Raw genomic sequence first — 22,423 nt, 5'->3', positions numbered from 1 at the left:
TTTGAGAACATTTTTTTCTTTGCTCAGGCTTGCTGAGACAATGACAGTGTCTAGATATGCCTTACTTGCTTCTTCAACCTCACAAGAGTATTTCGCACAAGCTTAATTTGCCCTCTACAGAATCTATTATCCTATCCAGCACTTGCTGAACTGGATTGCCTCACTACTGAGTGCTTAAACAGGGCCATCTCAATATTTCAGATTCTACTAGAAAATCTTGAAAGTAGCCAAAATAATGTCCACACACTCATCCTGTGCTTTCAAATGGAAGACATTCCCTGCATGGTGCCTTTGGAGGCAGGTGAATTAGAGAGCTGGTCAAGAAAAGACGGCTTTTCATTATCTTCTTTATTTGGCCAAACCTGGCCTACAGTTTACTTCTATCAAAGTACATTTGGCAGACATCACTGTGTATATAAAGAGCCCCTATGAGGCATGCTTTTTCACTATATCATCGTTTAAAGCATTTTCTTGCAGGTCGAAAGAAGGTTTTCCCCCTTGTCAGGAGGTCCTCTACTCCACTAGAACTAAACATTGTCCTTTCCAAATTAAGGGGCCCTCCATTGCACAAGGCAGGCCTGCAACAAACTGCATGGAAAGTGTCCCTTTTCAATTCAGTTCGATTTGTCTATATTTCGATTTCCAAAATCATTAAAGACGTCATACATCAAAAGGTCAAAATGACTAACATATTCATGATATTAAAATGATTTGATAAATACATGTCAATAAAACTTCAAAATATATCACAGTAATAAAACTCTTAATATTAAGGTTAAAAATTTAGAGGTAGATAAATATCAATTTACTTAAAATCACTAGTGTACGCCATACACAGGACTTTCACAATGTGGCCACAATGTTTGGTCCCTAAATTAATAAAGGAACAATGCTAATGCGCTACATGGGTAAAAGGATTTACATACATGGACAGAATATCAGAACCATTGGCCACCACTAGACGTTTAGCTGCTAAAAGTATTGTAAAAATTGTACCCCGCTTTGGTGCCCTCATCATTTTTGCTCGTATGACCCACATCCATCGTAGGAATTTAGCAACTGAGATCACTAAGGGCTCATGTGTATCGGATTTCAATATCCTTAGTGCCTCCACGCTTGACCTGGTACCCAAAATCAGACAAATTGGTCTGAGCCATTTGTTCCTTGGTGGCCTATAAGCTGGGCAAACAAACCGAACGTTTGCTAATGATTCCTTCTGTGATGGGCATGCAATACATTTGTCGTCATTCAGGGGATGCCATTTACAGGTGAAAGTTTTTATAGGGAGGGAGCCCACTCTAAACTGATGGTACAGTTTCCTATAGTAAGGTACAGTAATAAGATCCCAGTAGCTTTCATACCTAAACTCTTGTTTGTGTTCCAAAAATTCCCTCGTCAAGGTAGGCCTCGTTAGAGATGAAAAGTGTTTCATCATGACCATATTCCAATAAGCTGCCTTGAACTCTTTCTTTGAAGGGAAATGATTTCCTACGGGATCCTCCTATAAGCTACTTAGCCCAATATCCCTCAAGGTATGTTTTGCCCTTCTTAGCCAGGGGATCTTATGTGAGCAATCTGCCCCACTGGTTTCAAGAAGTGCTTGGGCATACAATGCCAATTCAGGGGTCACCCAAAATCTTCTGTATGCCACAGGTCTGAAGCGAGCTATATCCTTAAATATATTACAGCCCAAATCTAAATAAAGAGGCAACAAAGGTGTTGATTGTGGGAGACTTAATAAATCTCTCACAAATTTGTTCTGGGCTGTAGTTAGGGGAGCTAAATCCTCAAAACCCCACAGCTCAGCTCCATATAATACTGAGGTGCTGATTTTGGTTTTATGAATCTTTAAAACTGGGGCCACTGGCTTGGTATGAAAAAGTCTATGCTCTTTGATCAATACTCCAGTCAGTTGGGCGTGTTTAAGAGCCAGCATATCGATTTGAGGCTTCCAATTTCATTTCCTCTCTAGTGTAATACCCAGGTTCGTAAAAAGGCCCATCTGCTCTAGACGGACATTATTCATAAAAACTCTTCCTTTTACGGCTTTACTTTTGTGGAGAACCATAAACTTTGTTTTCTCCACATTTACCACCAGTTCATGATCATGGCAAAACACCTCGAACCTGTTAAGGGCTGCCTGCAACCCTTTTTGAGTCTTAGAAATTATCAGGGTGTCATCCGCGAACATTAACAGAGGTATCTTCATGCCTACCAAGGTAGGTGCGTCTGTAGGGTAGTTAGAAACCCTGTTAATGAATAAAGAAAACAAGATTGGTGCGAGGACGCAACTCTGGCGGACCCCCTTGGAAATAATAAACTTATCTGTAACGTCCCCCTGCATGCCCCAGCGAACTTGAGCATAGTTAGTCGTGTAGGGTGACTAAGATGGCCAGTATTTCAGGTGGTATCTCCATATCCAAGAAAACTCTCCACATTTTGTTACGAGGCACCAAATCAAAAGCAGATTTAAGATCGATAAACGCTCCATAGATTGTACCCCCCCTATGATAACTACCCGCCAAAAAATAATCATAAACCTGAAAACCTGATCAATGGTTCCAGTGTGTGGACGAAACCCTGCCTGTAATGGTAACATAATGTCTGTTTCATCTATCCACGTCTATATTCTACATAGCACCAACCTGGCAAAAATTGTTTGAATACAATCAATAAGACTTATAGGCCTGTAATTGCCATGTATAGATCGATCTCCCTTTTTGAAAATCGGGACGATTTCTGTTCCAAACCAGGTTACTGGAAAAGAGGCGCCACTAGCTATAGCATTGGCGAGTAGCTGAATATAGCTCACCCAATTTCCCTCGTCGTGCATAAATCGGTCCGCCGGTATACAGTCTAGACCAGGGACCCTGCCTTTCGGAATTGATTTAAGTGCGTGTTGGACCTCTAAGCTGGAGAAGTACAGGGTGGCAGTGGGATTGGGCATGTAAAATTGGTCAGTACTAGCTCCGGTGACAGCAAACTGGGCCTCGAAATGTGAGTTCCACAGCTCAAGTGCAACATGGTTAACAGGAGCTTGGTTTGATTTGCCACTACGCCATTTGACAAGATGCCAAAAGTTAGCCATGTTTTCCCCTTGCTGGCCGTAAGCAGGTCTTGCCAACAATTTTCGTCCCAGTCCCTTTTGGCTCGTAATAAAGTTTGCTTATACCCGGCTCTTGCCTTTTAATACCTTCCAAACTTTTTGTTCAATGGCTCTTGATAGGGTCCTGTATGCCTCTCTACAAGATTTATTATACCAAGTAGCAACCCTTAAACACGGTTCTTTCCTCTGTTTATGTATCTTTTTAGTAAAAAAGGTTTTAAGTTTAGTAAACCAATCATTATGGACCTGTAGAATGGTTGAATTTATATCCTCCTGAGTGACACAGGTGTGGAGGGTAGCTATTGAACACTCCACCAGCCCCTTCATTTGTTCTAAATGCCCTTCATTGTCAATAATCTTAGCCCATTTGACTCTCCTCCAGTCATTTATAAGCTGAACGTCCACTGTTGTCTTCACAGTTTTCTGATGGTTATGTTCAGGAAAATCTGGTACCTGCAGTGACAAAACAAGAAGGTTCTGATCGCTTTCAATCCGCTCCTGTACTACCATATCCAGTAGGGAGGATCAGAATTCTATATTAAGTAGAATATAACCTATACTGCTGCTTCTCAGCCCATTATTAAATGTATGGGAGCCACGCCTATCTGAATTAGACCTCCCATTCACTGCCCTTACTCCCCGTTCCAAACATAGTCTTTTTAATTGTAATGCAATCTCAGTCCATCTTTTAATAGGTGTGAGTTCAAGGGACTGAATGTTCCATAGTGTATCCTCCTCATCGCCGAGGTTGTAATCCTCATGATCTAGGGGCGCAAAAGAGCAATTAAAATCCCCTGTGATAGCCAAATTACTGCGTCCCTTGTACTGATCTTAAAAACCATCTAAGAGTGCGACTGTACTATAGCATCTTACCCCTGGTATTCCTCTTGCGTAAACATTAATGACCAGGATATCCGGTGCGTTTGCCATCCGTAGTCTGATGACCATAATATCCCTACTATCTATCTGAACTTCCTCTACTGAATAGCCCGTTTGCTGTCTAACCCAGATGACAAGTCCCCCTGAGGGTCTACCCCTCAGTCCCCCCAGAGCTGGTTTGGAAAAATTTAGGAACCCAGGTTGATACATTTGTTCTAATACCCAGGTTTCCTGGAATGCCCAGATGTTGTGTTCATCAATAAATGCTGATCATTCTGTAGAAGAGGTTTTAGAAGAAAGACCCGCAATATTCCAGCAGACTACTAACAGATTTGTTTTATTTTGCCCAGGTTTTAAAGTGTCGAGAGTGACCAAGGGGTTGGAAACATAAGCATTAACTGAGTCATCTGGGCTGGATGTTCTGGTGGACGTGGGGAACCCTTCTAAGGGAGAAACAGATAGATTGTCCTCCCTCACAGCCCTACTCATATCCACCCCATCTTGGCCTGCATCCCCCAAGGTGTTGATGCCACCCCCATGTTTAACCCCTGCCTGTTTAGAGCTCCTGTGTGGAATTAGTCCTTCATTACTGTGGGTAATTAAATCTGAGCCATTCCCACAATGTCCCCTATGCTCTTGTCTGTCTATATAGGATGGGCAAGTATTTGATCCAAGTCAATCGACATCATTTAAGGAGGCGAAAATGTCGAAACAGATGCGCGTAGGGACTGAGTAATTATATTGACCACAAGGTTGGGGTGCCACCCTCCATACACTGTGCCAGCTATCTACAATCCGTTGATAAAAAAAACCCAGAGGAAAAATATTAATGTCATCCATCTCGATGTGCCGATTTCCAGACCTATCCAAGATGTGCTGTACCAAACCCGGAGACCCAAAGCTTAAAACCACACAGTCACCAGACAGGGACTTGTGTGATTTGCCAACCCAGGGTTCTCTTCGAACCATTTTAAAATCTGAAAAGAGGTCAAGCTTAATACCTGTTCTGACAGTCAGTAGATGTAAGGTCCTATTCCTCAATGAAGACTAGTGTTCCTGTGAAGCAAACGGTAACACAGGAACATTGTCCAGAACAACTGTGTAAAGGTGTTGCATCCGGTGGGAGATGTAAAGACAAAGGGACGTGAGAATTATTACTGCCGCGTGGTTGAGGAGCCCGGGTGCGGGTATCACCCACTATTGATACCAAGGAAGGTGGATCAACACTTTGTGTGAGACGGGTGATTTGGTTAACCTTGGGTACTACTACGGTTGGAGGTGGAGGGGGTGACAATGTACTATATTTGGGGGTGTCCTGAAGTCTGTTCTATTCACAGGCTGTGAGCCCAACTCTTCTCCCTGCCGAACACTGGAATTAAGTGGCATGGCACTAGAGGAATACTGCTCAATTCTTGCCAACCTTCCCTCTATCTGGGTCAGTTTTTCTAATAGCGGGTTAATCAGAGCTAGGAATTTATTCTCTCTTCATGTAAAAAAAAGGGTCCTCTGACGGAGGTGTCGGTTGGTCAGGTATAGCGGTGGTAGCAGTTTGTAATGCATGAATTATCATGGGCATTGTTAGGCTTTAATCTGCCTTCACTCCCTTTTTCACCCGCCTTACGTTTGGCAGCTCTTGGTACCTGTTGATTAAGCTTCAAGGGACCTCGAGCTTTCCTTTTTTTTGGTAGCGGTTCCCCAACGAAGACCTGACTTGATTTCTGTCTCCTTGTATGGACCATAGGGGTCTTGGGGGTATTGGCTAAGCTTTCCTGACTAGAAGATGGAGAGTGCGAGCGTACCAGGGAGGTTTGTCTAGACTGTAGTGTTCCATTGTCAGTGACAATAAGCTCAGGAAGAGGCGATAACACCGTACTACTGGATGGTTGTAAGGGTTCCAGCGACAGCCTGCATTCATTGAGCTGTATTTCGTGGATTAGCGCTGATTCAGCCCTAGAAAGAAATGCGTTGTGTCCCCACGGCTCCTGAGCCCACACCCACTTTACGCTCGCTCATTATTAGCCAGCAACCAGATGTCGACAGCAACAAAACTACCAGGAACAATGCTTACGAACCACACGTTAGAGGGGTGGCCCAGTCCAGTCTCTGACGGGACCAGACGGCCCGCCCTTGGTCCGGGCTTCGTCCAGGCGTCTGCCCGCGTGCCTCCCGCGTCACGGTTGGAGAGGCAGCGCTTTAAGCGCGGTTACCACGCTTCCCCCTCACTCGCGGCAGCTGTGCTGTTGATGGTGCACCCTAGGCTTCTTCCTGCAATAGGAACAAACAAGTTAACTGGTTTGAGAAAGTCTCCCTTTTCATGACTAATATTGTAGCCAGAAAAGGAGAATGAGCTTTGGGTTCAGTGGAACTGTATCTTGTTTTCCAATGTAACAAAGTTTCCTTTAGCAAACATCCTTCCTTTCTGCCCAGAGTGATTCCATATTTGCTTATTACTCAGACAGTCTCACTTCCAACTTTCTCTCTGAATCATACATCTGTGGCAGAAAGATCACTCATGTGAAGAGGACTCTAAACAACAACATGACTAAAACTAAAGCCATTAGACAAACCAAACTGCTATTGTAAATTATGGCACAGCCAGAACTGGGATGACTTGGTCTAAACAGACCATGGCTAGCTGGATAGTTTGTCATATAATTATGTATTATCAAAAGGCTAAGGACTCCTTCCAAGTAAACCTAATGCCCATTCTGCATGTAGGAAAGCAACTGCGCTTGCCTTGATATGAAAGATACCGACTCCAGATATTTGGAAAGCGACAACCTCGATTTCTGTGTGCACATTCGTCAAACGTTACTGCATTTTCTCTGACTCCACACCTGATACCATGATAGGTCAGGTTCCCTTGTGTTATTTATTTGCCTAAAATGCATTTTTGTCTCTTCGCCTGTAGAAACCTTGTCCAGAATTGTAATGTATCTTGCAATTCCATTGTGCTGGTTATGTATATCAGAGAGAATCCCACGATGGCGAATGTAAGCGTTAGTATTCTATATTCCTGGTGGCAAAGAGGCTCTAAAGGTTGTGATTCTTCCACTTTATTTTTCTGCAAAACAAACTGCCTGACCGACCCAGCACAGCATGATAAGAAAGACTTGCAGCCTTAGAGTTCCTTATAGGTACAGTGCCAGTTAGCACAGTTTGTGCTCTGTCTGTAAGAGGCTATGTTGTCTTTTTAGTTTAGGGTTTTCAGGATGTCTAATGCAATGATGTAATCATCCAAATACAATATACTGTTCATTTGGGTAATTGGATTTGTTTTTTTTATTAATGTAGAAAATGGTGCCTGCTGTAGGAATGTTTTTTCTATGCAAAAATATATTTTTTAATAGATATTCCACGGATCCCACGTGTGCACAGATGGTGTGCCATTTTTTTTAAATTAAAAAAGAATACACATAAAAGAGAAATAGAATTTCAGGTAGGTACCTTTTCCTTATTACTTTTTTTTTACTGAACTACATATAGCCCGCATGGCATTTCTTGATCAGTGGAGTGCCCCATTATGGCTCTTGGGGGGACTCCAAACATACCTCAGTATGCTGTGCTTTTTCACAGCTCCTTTTTTAAATCCCCTCAATACTCCACTTTGCCACATTTGTTACCATAAAAGATTTAGACCAATCTCACTTAACCATTCCTGTTCCTTCACAACTGAATCTTCATCTACCTGAAGCCATCTTGTCCTGTCCTATCCTGTCCTGTCCTATTTTTTCCTTGCCTTCATACTTGGTTTGGCCAAGCTATGCATCCAAATCTCACCAGTGAACCAGTAAGAGAGGGGGTCGTATGAGGTCGGATGTGAGGGTAATAATGGCCAATAGTCGTTCGTAAGTAAAGGATCGTTATTTATTTCACGATCAACAAAGTAAATAGAGTCTGTCTTTGACTACAAAACGAAGGGAAAGAAGTGAGGTCCTCAAGTTTCTTTTCACTTGGTCCGGGTCTTCTTGTCTTGGTTCCGCGTCTCGGCATCATGAAAAACAAGGAAAAGACAAGCCGACCATTACTGACATGTCCGAGTGCTTCGTAGATAAGGAGGGGGAAAAGGGGACTGAGGAGTCACCGGGGCCCAACACCAAACTTAAGCGATGTTTTCACAGTGTTTTTGTTCCAAAAGAAACAGCATTACCGGGAGTGAGACACACAGTGGGTGTACCGGGTCCTCCCTCAGACCTCCCCTATATGTTCCCACCCGTGAGACAAACAATCCCTTCAAACAGCCCCGTACCTTGTCCAGCCACACTTCCCCCGAAGTGCGGCAGGGCGGCTCGTGGTGACGGTGGCCTCCAGGCGTACTCCTGGTCCCTTCGTCTACTTCTCGTCCTGGCAGTGCGTCTGCTTCTCGTCCTGGTAGTGCGTCTGCTTCTCGTCCTCGTACCAAATCCTGAACGGCGTTCAGCTCCCAACTCCCTTCTCCGGCTTTCGCGCTGTGCTGTTCCGGGTGCTCTTCCTTATTCGCCCCCTCTGGTGCTGATAGGCCAGACTCGCCTCACGTCAGAGGAGCGGAGTCCACCTCCACCGGGGAGATCCAAGCCGCGTTAAAGGGACAGTAGGGTTCCTGAGGACGGGGCGGAAAGGAACAATAGTTAAGGTCCCCGCCTTGTTCCATGGTGACAATAGAGGCCCCGTGACAGAACCCCCAGGATATTTTTTGTCCTACTGATCCATTAATCTCTCTTCTACCAATTTCCCGCTCAGTTAACTCTCCCCTCAGCCTTCTATTCTCCATCTGAAACCTGTTAAATCTCTTCTCAGAGTCCTGTATCAGTTTATGAACTTCATATTACTCCTACCAACTGACTCTGTTGCATTCCAGCCAAACTAGTAATCTGAAGAGTAAACTGATGATTCATCAAGCATTATCCTAACTCCTGAAGTACATGAACTCATCCCTGTCTTTCTCTGTTGCCACTCTCGAACCAGCCAGTCTGCCTCTGCTAACACCTTCTGTTGCCTAAACTCCTTAGTAATCACTAGATCATCTACCAGAGGGATGGAATGGTCCCTGGCCATCCTGGTTTGTATTTCTTGGACTTCTACGTTATCATCCTCGTCCTATTTCTGGGATCTCGTTTTCAAGAGAAGGTGTTGGCCAAACAGCACTCCGCCTACTTGGAGACTGATGTATTGGATCTATGGTAGATAGGCTTTCATTCTGAGTGTGACACTGAATCCAAAGAGTTGCATCCTTTGACCCCGTTTGGCCCATTTTGGATGAAAGGGAAACAGCTGGAGTAATCCTTTTGGATCGCTCCTTTTTGATCTTTACTGTAGACCATGGAATGTTATTTCAGAGACTGGAAGATATTGATAGTGGTGGTACCTGCTTAACTGGTTCAAGCCTTTTCTTGCTACCTGCTGCCAGATTCTCTCACCCCCTCCTTAAAAATCTGTTAGGCAGGAGTAACTTGTGGCATACCTCACACGTTGTCCTTGTTGCCTATTCTGACTAGCATCTATGTATGGCCCATGTCATTGCTACTAAGACTTTTTGAGTGCAGGCCTATCTTCTATGCCAATAATACAAAACTCATTGTGAAACTTGACAGTGATGCACATGCATGACCAATGAATGAGACACAAATACCTGTAACTGGCAGTGCTGTCTCTAAAACTCACTTCACTTTTAAGGGTGGGGGGGGGGAGGGCACAAATTGGGTCACAGAGAAAAGTACAAGAGCCACCTACAAAGTTCATATAAGTATGTGTGTGTATGTACGTTTGCTTAAAATGTTTACATTTGACTTTGTGTGTATCTGTATATTTATTTATTTTTTGGATGTCTTTATTGTATTTTTAATCATTTTTCCTGATACAAACAAACTAAGCATTGGTACATGCCGCACTTTTTACAAGATCAATGTTGCTATGTCACTGTATTTACAATTATAGGTATTATCATCCCATAACCATAGCATAAGTAGCATCTGTGTTGCAGGAGTTGACGTGCATTTGCAAATTAGCATGGGTATCTGCAACCCACGCATACCGTTACCTCTGAATGAGAAGCAGGGCTCGTTTATTACATGTGGCTCCTCTCAACAATAATTAACCATATGCAAACATGACAATTATTACAGAAGTGCATGGCCCATATGTAGTTTAACTTTAGGATCACAGTAGACAGTAGTGCATGGGCGATAAGAAGTGAATATCATAACTGATTGCAAGACATCTTCATTTCTAACATTTTAACCACAACTAATAAAAATGAAATAAGTGCAAAAAAAAAGGAGATCTAGTACTTAAAGGATCGTGTGTCCAGTGTGGTATGCGCTTTTCGAGTGAAGTCATGCCAAGGGCCATGTGCACATAGTGGATGCGAGTTACTTTTCCTGTACTGTGCATAGTCTCATGGACACTAAGGTATCATGTGTCTGAAGTTATGTCTGACATGTCATGATGGATTGTGGTTTCAGTGCTCGTCCCAACAGCTATGGCCAAGGCGTCTAGTGAGTACATCCTGTCAGTTCCACCCAGGCAACACGCTAGGCATCATCTCCCGCCTGCTGCGTGAGAGGCGTGTGTGACGTAGCATTAGTTTGTACAAGGGCTGTCAGAATATCATCCCAGGCATGCGCGATGGGAAACACAGCCGTTTCTTCTCTTCCTGTGCCCAGATCTCTAGGGATTTTAACCAGTGGGGTACCTCTGGAGAGTCTTTGTGTTTCCATCTCTTGGTTATCAATTGTTTTGCAGTTATTAAGCCCAAGTCACGAAATCTATAACTTACTTTGTTAGCTTTTGTTTGTTTGTAAAATCCTAAAATACAAACCTCCCAAGTGTTCGGGACCTCAGTGTTAGTGCTGCTTGTGAGTGTTTCCGTTATTGTGTACCGGTAGAACAGAAGTAGGGGGCAGGACCACAGCATATGCAGTAGTTCAGCGTATAGAAGATGACATCTCAGACAACCGGGTGAGGAGGTGATGGTAAAGTATTTGTTGATCTTGTCTGGCGAAAGATACGCTCTATGCAATATGAATGTTTGTATAAGTTTAAAACGTGAATTGCGTTATGTGTGTGGCAAAGGCTAAGACACGTTCCCAGTCTTTATTGGTCCAGGGTCGACCTTTGTGCTCAGTCCAACGTGCACCGAGTCTCTGTATTGATTTTAACAGTGAGTAAGCAGGGCCTGCACCAGCCAGTGTGACCCCTCCCCCATCACATGTAGATACTGCAACAACTGGTGTGTTGGCGGCTCAATTGTCAAGTCTTATATTACTTAGCTGCACAGGAACCGGATGGATACTGCGACCGAGTCATCATCCTGGACACAGACTCAAATCTATAGTGCATTTCATCCACTCGCGAAACTTCCCCGCCCGACACAGATACATATGGAATTGCCCCATATATGCTAACGGAGGAGCCTTCAACTTACAAAAGACATAATTCCTTATGCCCCAATACTGCCACTTATTGGGACATCCAGAGGTAGAGATTTTGTTCCAGATGTAGTGCTGACGCCCTGGACTGAAGCAGGAGTGGAGACACTTGGAGACCTATATGCGGACGGTGCCCTGTTGTCTTTTGCAACCCTAACAGCGGAGACTGGTTTGCCGGTGGGTCAGTTCCTCCTGCATGCAGCCATCATGCAGACACTGACACTAAAATGGGGAGTCATTGTAGCTGCGTAGCTAAGTAATATAATTCTAATTGAAGAACTGCTAAGCCCCCACTTTCAGGCGGTGCATATCATTTCTGCAGTGCTATCCTGGGCCGCCCGTTGTATCTATATATTTATCTATATCTATACTACTATTATAAAGCGAGAACTTGGAACCTTTGAGGCGGGTAAACTCCAGAAGTACACCACCAATCACAACACCCAATATAGCGTTGGAAAGGGGAGCTCCATGAGATGGACATAGGCTATACATTTGTACAACATATACATTATAAAGGGCAAAGAACATTTGGGTTAAAGTAGTTCCTTGTGGGCGTTGTTCTGCTGTTAGGGAGTAGCATGGGCGTGTCAAACTAATGTGGGCGGTAACATTGACAGAGGGGCATGTCCCAAAATGCATGACACTTCACTCGCCTACAGGGGCCAACCACACACAAAACACAGCCCCTTCAGGGGCCAAACACACAGGAAAACACAGCCCCTTCACAAAACACAGCGACTTCATGAACAACAGCCCCTTCACAAAACACAGCGACTTCATGAACAATCACTGGAGACATACGCACCGATTTGTTGACAGCGATTTCAAATACAAACTTTTAAGCATTTATACGGCTTTCAATGGTGACCAAAACAGCGTTTTGGGAATGCTACTGAGGACCGACATTGTGATAGGGGCATGCCTCCAAACATTACAAGTTCGCTGTGTGGCATGGGCTGGGTACTCACTTCAAACATCGCTCACACATTCAGCGAATTCACCAGTGTTTGGATCCCACATAAACAAAGGGGCGCCTCTTCGTAAGAAAAAGGGGCGCAGAGATGGGGCGCCGTACTTCTAGTCACAGCCCACTACACAATCCGATCAGTGTCAGTCAAGTGACACCACACCAAAGGGGCGCGCCCTGCCCAAACTACCTATCACGCTACATTACATAAAAGTTCCACAGTACTTGCCAAGAAAACTTTCCTACATTTTCACACATTGGTCCAACACGCACGTGACTACAAAAAAAAGAACAAGGATTGGTTGACGCACTCGGCACATTATTCCTGTCGTACGGACAAACGCGTTTCCAGGAAAGGAGCACTGTATAACCTGCGCAAAAGCGGAGATACTTTTAGACTTAGCGGTACAACAAACTTTCAACCACGGACCACATTATTAACGTCAAAAGGACAAACCCCTTCACGGAGGGCTCAATTAAATTCAGGCAACAACGTGGACACAAATTAACAATTTTCAGCACTCGATTACATGTGCAAAAGCGGACACACTTTCACACTTAGCAGTAGAACAAACTTGAATGCACGGAGCACATTATCAACGTCGTCACGAAAAAAACACTTTCACAGAGGGCTCAATTACATTCAGCCAACAACGCGGACACAATTTCACAATTTCCATGACATTAAAGGTTCGCACAGGGGGCGGCCAAGAAAACAAAAAGAAGACGAATTGACTAAGCCTCATTTACAATGCCGAGGCATGATGGCTGGTAATTGACGCCGCTTTGCATTGCCTCGCAACAAACCTCTAACTTCTTTTCAAACCACAATCAGTGCTTCACTAAATGCACACATCATTTCAACAACTAACAATAAAACCTTCATGCACACATATGTGACAGTGCAGCATAAACCAACAAAAAAGTCTCACACTTACACATAATTAAAAGGTTCTCGCTGGGGGCTGAAAAAAGGTAGACTCGGAGGCCTCGCTGTAATTGCTCCAAAAAGGCAGACACACTTCCACAATTTGCACTACTTCAAAGGTTCTACAAGGGGGCTGCCAGTGAAAGGAAAACATGCCAAGATAAATAAGGCTCATTACACTTGAAGAAACACACATGAATGAGCTTTCACGGACCTTTCCCTAATACCACTGTTCACTCAAAACAACAATAAAAATTGAGTACCAAAACACAGCGCAAAAAGCAAAACAAAACATTAATTACACTCCCTAATTGAAAAGGCAGACATAGGGGCACACAGTACAAACAATAACACCTCAAATTAAACTTACCTTGCAACATTTAAAAAGCATCAAGCTTCTTTGGACCACAAACTTTAACAGTTCTCTCTTTATAATCTATACTACTATTATAAAGTGAGAACTGGGAACTTTTGAGGCGGGTAAACTCTGGAACCACAGCGCCAATCCAAACACCCAATACATCATTGGAATTGTCAGGGTAAGCAGATGGACATAGGCTATATATCTCAAAAAATATATGCTATAAGGGCAAAGTAACTTTTTGGGAAAAGTAGTCCCTTCGAAGTAGCGCCAGCTAACGACGTGCGTGCTGACATCACGGGTCGGCGGACAGGAGCGCGGAAGCCGGAAGCAACACCCTGCGAGGGCCGGAGCCCGGAAGTGACACCCTGCGAGGAGTGGACAGGAGCGTGGAAGCGACACCCTGCAAGGTTGGGAGCGTGGAAGCCACACCCTGCGAGGAGCGCCCAGGAGAAAGGAAGCGACACCCTGCGAGGTCCAATTCACATGGGGTAGGAGCGGCCAGCAGCGCGGGCAGGAGCGTCGACATCGTCATGCCCAGGGGAGCGTGAGGAGTGCCCAGGAGAAAGGAAGCATCACCCTGCGAAGTCCGGAGTGCGGAAGCGACACCCTTCCAGGTCCAATTCACATGGGGTAGGAGCGGCCAGGAGCGCGGGGAGGAGCGTCGACATCTACATGCCCAGGGGAGCGCGATGCTGGTGAGTACCTCAAGCCTACCCGGACAAGGTCGGGACGGGCTGCTAGTTTGTATATATAGCTATATACACACACTCCAGACATACAGTCAGATTTAAATATTTTAGGCAAACACTGCTTTGCAATAAAAGGTGTTTAGATACATTAATTTTGTGGTGAATTTGTCAGTGTCTGGTTTTTTTTGTGTCACTTTCTGGCATATTTAACAACAGTGACAAATAGAGCTGGGGCACCGGTGCTGTCGACACCCCCCCCCCCCCTCCTCCCCAACCCTCGAAACGCCAGTGGAAACTGAATACCATCAAAACAGAACTTCTGTCCTGGTTAACCATATACCTCGCTGGGGCAAATCTCTCTGGTCTGAGCATTTGGGCACACCCACTAAAGCTCAGGTTAAGGTCAAATCTCCAGGCCTAATACACCAGAAGGCCTGTATCTCTGCCCAGGCTAAGTCAGTGGTCTCATACCGCGTCCTCACTCTCACACTTATGAGGAAGTTTCTTCCATTCCTTCCTAGAAAGAAGCATGCTTGGGTTTTTATTGCATTTTTTGCACTGTGCTTGGGAAGTCAGACCATCTTTCCCATTGCTTGGATAAAGTAAGAGCTCACTGGATGCCATTCCTTCCACCTCTTGATACCTAAACTGCCTAACATATTGGCTGTTGCTGTTCTTCTCTCAAAAGGGAGTTCTTTCCAGCAGCGCTTGGAAGTCTTGGAAATAGCAGTGCGCTCAATGAAACGAACAAACACATAAATAACTAGAGAAGGCTATGCTGCAACCTCGCCTAGTCCATCTTGGAATACCCCACCTCCCAGTAGCCCCCACAGTGATCTGCCTTTCATCCTGATCAATGGATGACCCATACACATATACAGAATACAAAAGTGCTTTCTACACCATGAGTATACTATTCTTTATGGTGGCCTCTCATGCAGTCATGTCTTGAATATTTCAGAGGGTTGGACGACAGGCACTCAAATCAGCAAATTTCAAAGTGTCCAGAATGCCACTTCTAGACAAGTTTTAGATCTGAGCTAAAACACCCATTTTACTCCTGCCCTAAAGGCCTTGTTCTGAGTAAATATTGCAAGAAGAATCTTTCATAGCTCCCTGCATTCCCCACTGGTGACAGGACCTATTTCCCTACGATTAAAACTCCGGATCTACCATGAAAGGAACCTCCTCAGTGGGCCTTTGATGACAGTGACACGCCCAAGTTGGTATAGGCCCGTTCTTCGACCTCAAAGCTCCATTCAAACTCTTTTTATTGCTTTGGTGTTTATTTTAAAATAAGCAACTAAAACGGGACACAAATATGACTGCTTTTTTAAAGCTCGTTTTGAATACTAATTTGATTTAGAAATTGTTGTTTTAGATAGGCATGAAACATGTTTCAGGACAGAAATATAACTTTCTATAAAAACTTGTTCCAGTATCACACACTTAGGTCAACATAGTCTAGTGTTTATCATTTTAATGAAGATATAAATGACTGCGAATTAATTAGGACTGCACACAAGTACCTTTTACGTCTTTGCTGAAGGTGTCCTACGCTACCTCACCGAGCACCAGAACACAGATGTGTTGACTTTATAGAAATAAACAAGGACCCCCTGAATGGGATAAATTTCCTGGGTCAGGGTAAAGCAATATGATGCGGAGGTAAAAACCCAGGCAAATTAAAACAAAATATCTAGCAAAAAAAAGAGATATAATTGAAAAAAACAACACAGCATAAGGAGAAAAAGCACAAACAAACTATGATGACATGAAAAATGTAATTATACTTATAAAAATTGATATGAACATATTCAATTATACAAATATTTTAAAAAGTTTTTAAAAAACAAGTCTTCAGTCCAATTAATATACAGTAATCAGGGGAATAATAAAGCATTGATGTTTCCCAAAATTAATCGAAGAAGCTGATTTCTGTCAGAAATCAGCTTCTTCGATTAATTTTGGGAAACATCAATGCTTTATTATTTCCCTGATTACAGTATATTAATTGGACTGAAGAATTGTTTTTTAAAAACTTTTTAAAATATTTGTATCATTGAATATGTTCATATCAATTTTTATAAGTATAATTAAATTTTTCATGTCATCATAGTTTGTTTGTGCTTTTTCTCCTTATGCTGTGTTGTTTTTTTCAATTATATCTCTTTTTTTGCCAGATATTTTGTTTTAATTTGCCTGGGTTTTTACCTTCGCATCACACAGATGGGTTGACGCCAACATATTGTTGCTTATTCAGCAAAGCATCCTCACCAGGCACCGCAACAAAGTGTCACAGTGAATGCCACAGTATCTCTTCTCTTGGCAACCTTGCCTAATATCCCAATACAGTGTGCTCCAGGACCCTAACACAGTCACGCCCAGCGACCTACCCCACACTTGCCACTTGTGAAGTTTTCAGTCACCGCTCTATTATAGCTCAACCAGTGTCATACGTCAACTTCCCTCAGGATTTCAGCACATCTTTACCCCAAACCACCTATCCTCCTCCTCTGCGAACCGACCTAACCTGCTCCACCGAGGCCTCCTCGCGCTTAGCTCAAATCACAGGGACAACTTGCGCACTCAGTAATTACTGATACAGGGAGGTGCGGTAATTGGTTTTGCGTAACTGGCTCCGGATTAAGAATTGTACCAACCCCCATACCCACTCGCAACCCCACCCCTCCGGAATGGGAAATGAGAGGCAATTTGTCAAGGACTTAAACACTCTGCATTGGCACCAACGTTGTGTAGTTTGATGATGTTTTAGGCCATGAACCGAAGTGAAGTTTCTTTTCTTCTCAATGAATTTCTCAGCTCTAAATGTATAGAAAGTTCATTATCACTAGTAACGGGGGTTTCTGTTTCTTTCTATTAGCCATCACTTGTGTTTTTTTGCTTGATATTTCCAGGCATGAACAACTGGACAGATTTGCCCGTGAGAGAGATGCAGCGCTAAAGGCTATGAAAGAAGCGCACAGAGCGCAGGAGCAGGCGCTGGAGACCCAGATCAGGGAGCTACAGGTAGCCAAAGAGACCCTTGAGATAGAGCAGCGCAGGATGCAGTGGACACACTCGGACACCCTGGCAGAAAAGGATGCCACCATTGAAAAGTGAGTAGCAGAGTCATGAGCGCAGTGCTCCATTTTATGTAATAACATCATGGACATGGCTTTTTGCGCATGTGGCAGGATTGTAGATGTCGGGCTGCCTTTGTTTTCCGAAATTGCTAAGCTTAGACTATGTTTCCTGCTCATAGAACCAATTCAATTTAAATGTAGCGGTTCTAAAAACAGAAACAGTCTGTTTAATTATTAAAACCTTCCTAGTCACACTTTGAGCTTTATACTGCAAACACTGTGAGTGCCTCTCGAACATTCTGGATAGGTCTTAAGAATGTATTTTTTATTTGAAAGGTAAGTCATTGCTTACTAACCACTGATCCAAATGTTCTGGCAAGCTACAATCCCAATTCAAGTTTATATTCTCTCTCAACGATTCTTGAATTGGCGTGACTTCACAATTTTATGGCAACTTGAATACAAACTCCTTAGCGAATTCCAGACAGGTGTTAGACACAAACAGGATATTCAATACCAAGGGGAACTTGCTCTGTAGAAGGAATCTGGTCCAATATTGTCTTGTAAACTTCCTCACTCGTCTTATGTCCTTGTTTTGTACTTAAGTGTCTGTGCTCCAATAGTTCGTGTCTTCCCTCACCAATCTTACACAACTTGTGTTAAGGTAGGTCCTTTCTCCTGATAGATATTTCTGACAGCATAGAACTCACCTTTTGAATATTCCCCAGGCATCTGACTGCATCCAAAACTTTTAAAAGTAGTACCCCTGCGGGCCAGGAGGTGGGGTCATGTGGCTCTGCTCTGGCATTGCTCTGATCTGGAAGTGACATGTGGAACCGCATATAGGTGCCACATGCATCAGTTGCTTCCTTTTGCATCATCAAACGGAGCTACCCATGGGTTCTTCAAAAATTGTTTTCTCAAAATTCTTTGAGAGATTCATTATGCAAGGGAAAATGTCAACTCCCAAGGCAACAGGGCTTACACCTTGCAGGGAGTGTTAGAATCAAATGTCCATGATAGACACCCATCAGGTTTGCCTCTGGTATCTAGGTTCAGAACAGAACTCAGAGGCCTGCAGTGACTGCGCTTTGATGAAGCCGAAGGATATTTGGGACTGTGAAGTGAAGCTCTATGTCGTTAAACTCTGAAAGAATCCAGGCTTTGACTGGTAGAAGTCAAACGAGAGTTCCCATACCCATGGCTGCTCGTCGTCATAGTTAAAGTCTGGGTGAGACGAAGAACAAGCATAGAAAGTCCAATCGGGACTTGACTCCTTTCCCCCACACTAGGAACTGGCCATTTGAGCTATAGCAGCCACCTTACCCCTCTGTGGAAGAGAAGAGACGCCATCAGTTGGATTCGAAAAGAGCTGTTAGCTTTTACATCGATCATGCCAGAGAATATCCTGTGGACTATCAGCTGTATGTGGGATTCGCTGGAGCAAACAAGGGCAAAGCAGTGCAGAAGAGGACACACTGTTGATGGATTGTGCTCCGCATTAAAATCTGCTATGCATTTGCTAAGAAGCAGCACAGATGAAGGTTTGTGGGCCCAGTCAACCAGAGCTAAGGCTACACCTTATGCTTTGAGATATGGCGTGCCTTTTCTGGATATTTGGCAGGCTGCTACATGGGAGTCACTATGCATTCACAAAGCACTACTGTCTGGGCAGTCAAGTCTGTCGATATGGACATTTTGCTCACTCAGTCCTGCAGGATTTTTTGGTTTGAGCCAGTTCATAGACTCAACACCTGCTTTGGTACCTATTCAAAAGGTGAAAAATCTGCGGTTGGAAGTACTTATCGGAAGAATAAATCACTTGCCTTCAGTAACATTCTTTCTGGTGGATACTCTATCTAACTGCAGATTCTCCAGTATTTAATCTTTCATAGATTCACATGCTTAAATCATTCCCCGTTGTCGAAGTAGGAGCCCCATGATATAACTAGAAAGCCGCACTGTGTCACACATACCCCATTCACTTTTGCATCTTATCCACATTATTTAAATAGAACTGAACTCCAGCCAATCAGGCTACATCACCCTATAGAACACTCCCCTCAGAGATTTCCTTCCCTCAAATTTTCTACCCCACATCATGTGATCGGAGTTTCCCTGAGCTTTGCTCCATTTATCCAATTCAAACCTTGTGGAACATGTGAAAAGAAGAGGCTCCACTCAGACGATCCTCACAAGGAAGGCAGCCACTTCCTTCACCACTACTATAAGGTAAGGAATGTAAAATCTGCCGTACCTTCATTTAAAAAATCTTAAAGGTTAGGGAGGAAAGTCTACTAATATGGCTTCAGAAAGCTAAAGAGAAGGATGCCTCCGTTTCTGAGGATGATAGTGAGTGTTCCCCAAAATCATATCTGAAGACTCATAAAAGGGGGAGGTCAAAAGGTCGACTGCCTTGGTAACCACCTAAAAAAGGATCTAAAAAACCTATCATAGGTCATCAAGGGAGCATAGTCCATCAGCGGAATGCTTCTACAGACATATAAAAAGGAGATGTCTCATGAGAGAAATCAAAATCTGAGCTTGCAACGCCTTCTCCCAAGTTAGCTTTACAATTCAAAAAGCCCTCCTAAGTGCCATTGACAGAAAAATCTGCCTCAATGTCAACTAAAAAAAGTCTATGAAAATATCGGCAACTGCAGCATCTGCAACAACTTATACGCAGGGTTGGTGATATCATTGTCGAATAAATTGAGGCCGAACTCATCGATGATGGTAACATTTCCATCGTCAATAGTGAGAACACTGTTTAAGTCAATGTTATTGACAACGTCACTTAGGGAGAAAATACTTTCTCAGGCTATTTTACTGATGCCGGAGCATACCCCCCCCTGTAAAGTGTCATCTCTTCCACCAACCCATTTATTAGATGAAGAGAATTCAGATGAGGGAGACGGACCATATGGAACTGCCCATATCCTTCTGAATTAAATGTGAAATATCAAGAAGAAGAGGAATGTGAAGAAGATTTTGAGGAATAATGTTATTCTTCTGGATCACAACAATATGTTGATAGACCCTTTCAATATATGGGGCAAAACCAACCCTAAAGTTATCATCAGCCTCAAGAAGACATGATCCAGGTACTAAGGGCTTTGGTTCAAGACTTAAAGAGCATGTTGGAAGATGATTATAGAAGGTTTGCAGATCCTAAACAACACAAGCAGTAAGGTCTCCACAATCTCCTCATGTACAACCACCTACTAAACACCTAATAATTTTCCAGAGGTGCATATGCCTAAGAGGGCACCTCCATCAAATCTTACATTCCCACCAGTGGATGAGGGAGTATCTTCAGAGGAAGAAAGAGAAGTAGGTGCAGTGCTGGATGATCAGGGTGCACCCACTGAATGGGATGACTACCTTCTTCCAACACCATCGCCTCGTGCTACACAACTAGCGATTCTCCCTCTGACAACATTGGAGGATTTAGCAACCTAACGGAAAGAGCAGTGAAAATATTTGAATTGCCAATGCCTATAAAACAATCAGATTGTTTTTTGTATGACTTTAAAGAGCTTTTAAGAAAACCAGTTAAAGCAATCCCTATTGTGGATTTCATTTGTTAGGAAGGCCTTAAAATCATTAAAAAAATCCTGCAATGTTCTCTGCTGTCTTGCCCAGATTAGATAAAAAATATAACGCAGCAGAAAACTCTCCACCTTGTTTGATTGCACAACCAAATCCATACTACATAATAACACAAGCAGCCCTGTGCTGTTTCAAGAATCCTTATACACCAATTCCCACACCACCTAATATAGAGGATAAACATTTAGACAATCCAGGAAATTGCTTTTCCGCTATTTCTGTGACTACGGTTAGGGCTTCCAATCCTTGGCGATCCTCAGTCGCTATGATAGGCTGATGTAATCAGACATCGCTCCATAGTCCATACATAGATCGTCTACTAAGAGTGAAAAAGATCGTAACAGAGGGTGAAAGAACTTTGTTGGAGATGATAGACTGTACAGTGGATAGCGCTTCTACAGGTTTTCATCAGTTTGCGGGAGTGGCTGTTCTTTGCAGACACAGATGGCTTAAAGCCACTTCTTTCATACCTGAGGTCCAAATTAAAATCCTGAACAAGCCATATGATGGAGAGGCATTATTTGAAAAACATGTCGACGACTCACTACAAATCCTCAAAATAGACACAGCAACATCACTAGGTAATTTATAAATGAGGGAAATGCTCTTTTGAGGAACAAGAGGCCGTAGGCTTTTCTCCTGCAGTGGAAGATAACAACTATGTCTATATCAACAAAATCAGCCCTTTCAACTGCAATACCGACCACAATATCCTCAACAGCAATGTAGGCAGCCACCAACCTATTCCAAGCAATCACCAAGAAGAAATCAACGTTTCCAAGGATGAGACACTGGTTGAAGACAGATTTCTCACTGACATCCCCTTTCAAGAAACTGAGCTCTTTTCGTAATCTAATAAGGTCTTAATTCTTGAGAATTGCACACTGGTCACAGCCAATGTGCTAATGGTCTCTGCGTGGACAGTCTAGAATGCAACAGATGTCAGCATGCAGGGGGTGCCCATATTAGGATCTGCACGTCCCTTCGAGAGCCGAGCGACATTGCCACGATGCAACCTGCCAACATGCATGGGTACTGCATTAAACCTTTTCTGTATCCTTACGTACGCCTGGGGAATATCTGAAAGTTGAGGAATCTTCAGTTAAATATGAGTAATGGTAAGTAACTTGTTATTTACAGCCACCCTCAATACCCATAATATCCATATTATATGTGTTCTGGAAATCTTCTGCTGCTTTCATTTAATTGGTCAGTTCTTAGAGTGGTTTCTTAATAACTTAATAACTTCAGGCTCAGTAAGAAATCTTGGGTCCTTCTTTGAGTCTATTCATCACTGAATAAGTCAACAAGGTGACCGGAAAGATGCAGGATCCTGCCTCTACTGCTAACTAATCCCTGTATCACCACTGCTAGCTCATCACC

The 22,423-nt window shown here is 43.4% G+C and overlaps 1 protein-coding gene across 1 annotated transcript in view; it reads left to right on the top strand.

Moving 5' to 3' along the window:
* CCDC57 (coiled-coil domain containing 57) overlaps positions 1–22,423 on the top strand; it is an 817,765-nt gene that overhangs the window by 189,123 nt on the left and 606,219 nt on the right. The window contains exon 7 of the mRNA XM_086931199.1: positions 17,261–17,461. Within this exon, the coding sequence (XP_086787325.1) occupies positions 17,261–17,461 (201 nt within the window). The remainder of the gene's footprint in view (positions 1–17,260; positions 17,462–22,423) is intronic.

This window comes from Lissotriton vulgaris, chromosome 7 (genome assembly GCF_964263255.1).
Source record: "Lissotriton vulgaris chromosome 7, aLisVul1.2, whole genome shotgun sequence".
In the NCBI taxonomy this organism is placed as follows: Eukaryota; Metazoa; Chordata; class Amphibia; order Caudata; family Salamandridae; genus Lissotriton; species Lissotriton vulgaris.
The sequence above is the reverse complement of the archived record's forward strand: the minus strand, read 5'-3'. Positions and strand labels throughout refer to the sequence as shown.